Here is a 6,000-nt window from a genome sequence, read left to right as displayed (position 1 = left end):
CAGAGTATAATTGTTTTCCTCCATTATTTTTCATTATTTCTGCAAAGAATCTTGCATGCTCTTCTTTGCATCTTCAATAGACTGGAAGCACTTCTGTTATTTATCATTGTACAAATTCTAGGTTTATGGCGTTCTGAAGTTGATGGCCCTGACGTGGTACAAGCTTTAAAGTCAACATATAATGAAGAATTATTTTTGAAAGAGTAGCAGTAACACCAGCCTCACATCATTGTTTCCAAATCCTGTTGGTTATGTATTACAGATGACTCTCTCCTAGTAAGTTTGCTTAGTTATTACTTTCAGGGTTCCTGTGCTGGGAAAATGGGTTGCAAAAGAGACTGTGGGTATCATGACCTCATCATTCATATTCAAAAGAAGATCAGCAAGATTACTAAAGTGCATTACTTTGTAAAATTATAACCCCGGGAAGTAATAAGGTTCAATTACATTTTTTTGGCCAAGTTCTTTTTAAGAAAGTATCTGTCTCGTGGCTGTATTTTATTCTTTGTCTTGATCATTGGGTAACAGTTCTCATGAGGATTTTTCATCTTCTCAAACCTTGCAAGAGATAAATCCCTCTTTTCCTGTGGTCCACTTCAGTCTTTGCATATGTGCATTTTCTGAAGTGTTAACCATTAACAGTTGTGCCTGAGAAATCGAAATTCCTTACACAGCCTCAGTACTTTATAATGCTGGGGAACAAATACAGACTACACAAGGAGCTTTCTTCCCCTTTGCTATGCAGAAGATCTGAAATATCACAGTGAACAAGAATATTCCAATCCTTGGAGCAAATTGATGGACCCTGTGGGCTGAGCTTGTCTAAAATGCAGAGCAGCTACCTCTGTGCATTCTTGCACAAAACCCATTGCATCTATTGTTAATGGTGGCACCAAAAGGCAGAGGATGCTGGAATGTGTTTGCTGATTCTCTGTATTCTCTCTTCTAAACTCAGGAGATTACTAAAACAGGTCAAATTCACTCCTACAAATCACAAACAAGAATGGGATAGTTTGTAAGTCAATACAGAGAGTTGAATTTATCTACTGTGTCAGTGTGATCTTTGTAAATTAATGATAGAGGACAATACTGCAAGTATCACAGATTTATTCTGTAAAATAATTTTAATGCATGATTTAAGATTTTTTGTCAGCTTCTCATTTGCTTTCTTTTCAATTTTTTTTTTTTATTTTTTAACTTTTGCCATCCTTGTTTTGAGAAGATAAAAGTACAGAGGGCTCTTATTTTGTCTTGTGCTTTTATCTGTGGAGGTAATAGTACATACTGTTCAAGGAAGGTGTAGTTAATACTGTGTAGTATATTGAGGCAGAATAAGTCAAGTCATCTTATGTTTTGTTTTGGAAGATGTAACAAAAATCCCCATGTCTATAATGCTGGGTGATAGAATCCCATAGGAGTTGAATGGTGTGATGTTTCTGCACAGGTTTTTTCCTCATGTCAGTTTAAAAGGGATTCCCCTGCTACAGGATCTCAAAGGAATTTACAGTTGTTCTAGGTGTTTATGCTGCTCAACAATTTAGACTGTCCATCATGACTCATTTTGGAGCCTGCTCTGCCTGCCTGTCTTGTATTTCTATGTGCAAGGATTTGAGGTTGCCAGAAAGAATATTACTCTGAGCAACAAGCAGAAATGATGAGTTAGACATGGACTTCACGAAGCTTTCAATGTTTTTAGAAAGGGAAGTGTTAACACTGAATAGATGACGTTAACACCACCACCAAGAAAGAAAAAAAAAAAAAAGAGCTCTGAAAGCTGTATTGACTAAATCTTCTAACAATGCTCGTGATTCTCCTAAATCCTGCTCTGTGTTTTTGTATGGATTTTTCATAGCACAGACAGACGTTACCCACAGTGTGATTCAGAGTCTGTTTCTAGCCACACTCTTGCATGATTTTAGCTTGATTTCACGGGAGAACAGAGAATGAAACACCGTAGCTCATGGTTGTCAGCAGTGAAAAATAGCCAGGAATCAGACAAACAGCTTCATTGCTGAGATTATTTCCGGGATGAAAACTCGTCCAACAGCTGTTTGCTTTGGCCACTACTCAGGTCCCTTTTTTTTTTTTTTAAGCAGAAAAAAAGAGTTGTGTTTTTTTTTTTTTTAAGATGTGGGCTGGTTATTTATGTAGTCAGGAAGAGGTCTCTGCTTCCAGTGTTGTGGTCTCTGAGCTGTTTTGACAGTTGGAGTACGGGGAGGTTTCCTCTCTTCTCTCTCTCCTTTTCTCCCATCCTTCATTCACGTAATGCACAGACCTGGAATGCTGTAGGAAGAAGAGAAAGCGAATTTATGAGTTCTTTAATCCCAGACAGGCAGCTCTGTGGCAGTTACCTTCAAGAAAAGTTCACGCCCCAAAGGAGCGTTTAGTCTTACAGAGCCACTGACTCACTGAGCAGTGTGTGTGAGTGGCTGCGAGGGAGAAGGGGAGACATGAAGGAAAAATTCTGCTGCCTTGTGAAACTCATAACATTATTGTTTTAAGACTTTTTGAAAAGATGACTGCTACTTTTGTTTAAAGCATTTGTTCTGAAATTGCTGAAGCTGGAGTCTACCAGACTGAGGTCAGGAGCATTTTCTTTGGCAGAAAGAAGATACTTTTATAGAAGCCATGCCTGTGCTTGGGGTTGCCTCCAAGCTGAGACAGCCAGCCGTAGGGTCAAAGCCTGTCCACACTGCCCTCCCGATACCCAACCTTGGCCCCGCCGGCTCACAGAAGTACTCACCAAAGTCTTTGGAGCTTACTGGGGCAGAGAGCTCGATGCTTTCTTGTCAGCTTACGTTAAAGTCAACCTGTGATTTTGGAGAGAGGAAAATGCTTCAAGGAAAAACCCAGGAGATCGAAGATAGCAAGGTTAGTTGTAAACTTTACCTGTGCAACTCAATTCTTAAAAAAGATGTTGATTTGCTTTGAAAAAAAGTTTGATACAAACTTTCTGCATGCAGAACTTGGGGGTAAATGAGAAAATAGAGTTTTGCTGTCATCACTGAACTCCCATAGCAGCCTTGAAAATTTGTTTTGCTCAGTGCTGCTGTCTGAATAAATATTCTTTTTTTAAATGTTAGTGTTATTCACTTCACAGATGAATTTCGATAAGGATCAGTAGAATCATAAGGAGAGAAAAATCATTCTGGCACCCAGTAAACAGAGTATTTAAAAAAAAAATCTTGGCAGCTTTATGTTATATTATGAAATTTCAAAAGAGATCTCACGCCCACACCTATTCCCACAGGGAGGCTCTTTTAAAATAAAAACATGCAATTGATTTTCTTTTCAATTTTCAAATGATCTGGCTATTCTTGCTGCAGAACTGCTCAACCAGAAAAACAGCTTCTCAGTGAAAAGTACTTGTGCTTTTCTCTTCTGTAAAATAGCTGCTTCCTAGCCCCTATCTAGCCCCAGTTCATTATGATTTGAAAATAAAAGGATTGTCTGAAGCAGGATGTCACAATATTTTTCAGACTGCTTAGGGATTTTTTCTTTTGTAAGGGGATTATTTTTGAATCCTAATTAACTTTTAGCAAAACTTCTGCTTGATTTTCAGCTAGGCTTTCTGCTGTAGTTGAGAACATTTTTCATGCTTTGTACATGAGTATTGAGTCCCTTCTTGTCAGCAGCATATATTTCTGTAGATCTTTCAGTCACTACGTTACAGCTGCATGTGTGGTTTGCACAGTTCAGCAAGCTGTGAGGCTACTTCCTCTTGCTTTTCTAGTACTCTTGGTTTGTTGAACTGATTACCACCCTGGAACTGAACATATATTTTTAATTGTATCTTAGTTTCAGAACACTTAGATGTCATTAGAGTTGTTACGGTGGCAAGATACACATAATATATATACTTGTTTTTTCTTTGTTTTTAACTACTGGGTTAACTCTGTTTTAGTGAAGAAAGTTGGTTTTTGTGGTTAAAGCATAGAGCTAGGATTCTGAACTTTGGTTTCCTTTTTAAACCTTGCCACATATTTACACATGAGATTTTGGTCATGCCACTTAACTTTTCCCTTGGAGTTTTCACAAACTGGTCACATCTCCCTGTCTCCCAGAGATGATGCATTAGTGGTGTCAGACATCCTATACTGTAAACTGTTCATCTCTTGAGTACCACAGGTGATGATCAGCCCATTTCTATAACATGAGTATGAAGATAATATGTTTGAAGATAATAAGTTTTTAACATAATGCTATTCCTTCTTCTTTACCTATTTTTAATAGAAAATATTCTTTCTTTGTTTTTAATGGTGTTCCTTAATGGATATTCCATGAAAAGTAAATTAGATTTGCAAATACTATTTTCCATGAAAAAAAGCAAAAGGTTACATTGGCTGCTGAGAAGTGTTTCTTGTTTACTTATAAAAGTGTGGAGAATAATATAAAGCAGCTTGCCTTCAAAATTTAAATCACTTGGGAGCTATTAGTAATTAGTGTGAGACCAACTGGAAGTCATAGCCTTCCAAGGGCATCTGGTCCTGAACTCTGAACCTCTACTGAATGAGGTAACAGCCTGGATGGACACAAACTGTGATACCAATTTGCCATTTCATTGGTTTGAAAATACCTGTCATCTCAGAGACTGTTTTTTTTTAAAAAACAAAAAGCAAACCAACTTCCCAAAAAAACCTACCAGCCATGACATCCTTCTCAATATATGTTCTCCATGGAGGCTGCTGAGCAGTTTTAAAAGATGAAAAGAGTAAGACCAGGCTGTGCACATGATGGTCTGAAATCTTCCCACAGCCACCTGGATTTATAGAAGTGCTGAACATTCAAAAATTTACTGATTTCTGAAGCCTTTCTGTATTACCCCCTTATAAGTTCAACATTCCCAGTAAAGCTTAGTGGCAGCCCTTTACTTGATTTTCTTCCTGGCACATTTTTTTAAACATGCTCTTTTATTCACCATTTAAGCAAGTTTAATGAAATCTTTTTGCCAAAGGGGTTTGGACTGTAAAAGTGGATGGGTATTTATGAAGATGACATTATTTTAATGCTTTTGTTACTAGAAAGCTTCAAAGGATCAGCCTAAAAGTATTAATGCTGATTTCTCCATCAGTGATGGAGATCCCTGCCACCTGGGTAGCTCAGAAGTATGTGTAGGTTATTTAAACACACATCTGATGGAGATGTTAGAGTTAATGTCTCTTCAGGTTTGCTGAGCAGATAGAAGTTCTGTACCAGTATAGGTTACATCCTCCCAAAGCTTGACCATTTGTGAGTGCTGATCCAAATAGATCTTTTGTTAGCAAACACACTAATCCCTGTGATATCTCTGTGTGACTGTTGCAGTGATGTACCTTGGGGCTGTGTAACTATAAAAATGGTCAGATAAAAGGTTTTTCAACCAAAATGTAGTGAATAACTAGCCTGAGTTTCCAAGTCAGAGTAAAATCTGAAGAACATATTTCTTGTATGCTTATGTTACATATATCATTGCATATAAGGCAGCACTGATTTTTGAGGGAAAAAATACAGGTCTCTATCTGCAAAAGACAATGGAACATATGAATTCATCATCTAGTTAACTTTGGCTCTTGTCAGCTGAAAGCAGTGCCTTTTGCATTGCTTGATTTGGTGTTTTACATTTGCTGCACTGTGGGTCACAAGTTTTCTCATCCTGTCTGCAAGGCACTTAGATTGACATGTGTAGTCACTGTGACATATCCTGTTGCTATCTATTAAGTGCTAAGAATTCTAAAATAAATTTGGGTTATGCATGTCAATACAGTAGGTCATTGCCGCCCAGCTGTTTCCTCTATGAACTTCACTCTCACCAAACCTGATTGTTTCTGTCATTTGTGTTGGCTTTCTCACAAGGCCAAGGCTGGTTGGGAATACAGCAGCAAACATCAGTTCTCTTTTCCCTTGCTGTTTCTCTCATCTCCCACGATTTTGTTGCACTTGCAGTCTTGGTTGTTTTCTTGTTTATGGATATTATGAAGTTTGAGGTTTAAAAAAAAATGATATTGTCATAAAAACTGTGGT

General features: G+C 37.8%; 1 protein-coding gene across 3 annotated transcripts in view; it reads left to right on the top strand.

Moving 5' to 3' along the window:
• Positions 1–2,288: 2,288 nt before the first annotated feature.
• The window catches only part of LOC131573556 (neuron navigator 3-like), a 250,860-nt gene continuing 247,148 nt past the window's right edge, over positions 2,289–6,000 (top strand). For 2 of the 3 annotated variants that reach the window (XM_058827623.1, XM_058827622.1), the window contains exon 1: positions 2,629–2,871. In XM_058827623.1, coding sequence (XP_058683606.1) covers positions 2,629–2,871 — 243 coding nt within the window. Of the gene's footprint in view, positions 2,872–6,000 lie in introns of all 3 variants that reach the window. The other variant, XM_058827624.1, reaches the window with a different exon arrangement.

The sequence above is a fragment of the Poecile atricapillus genome, chromosome Z, assembly GCF_030490865.1.
Source record: "Poecile atricapillus isolate bPoeAtr1 chromosome Z, bPoeAtr1.hap1, whole genome shotgun sequence".
Taxonomy (NCBI): domain Eukaryota; kingdom Metazoa; phylum Chordata; class Aves; order Passeriformes; family Paridae; genus Poecile; species Poecile atricapillus.
This window is presented reverse-complemented; position numbering and strand designations above follow the sequence as displayed.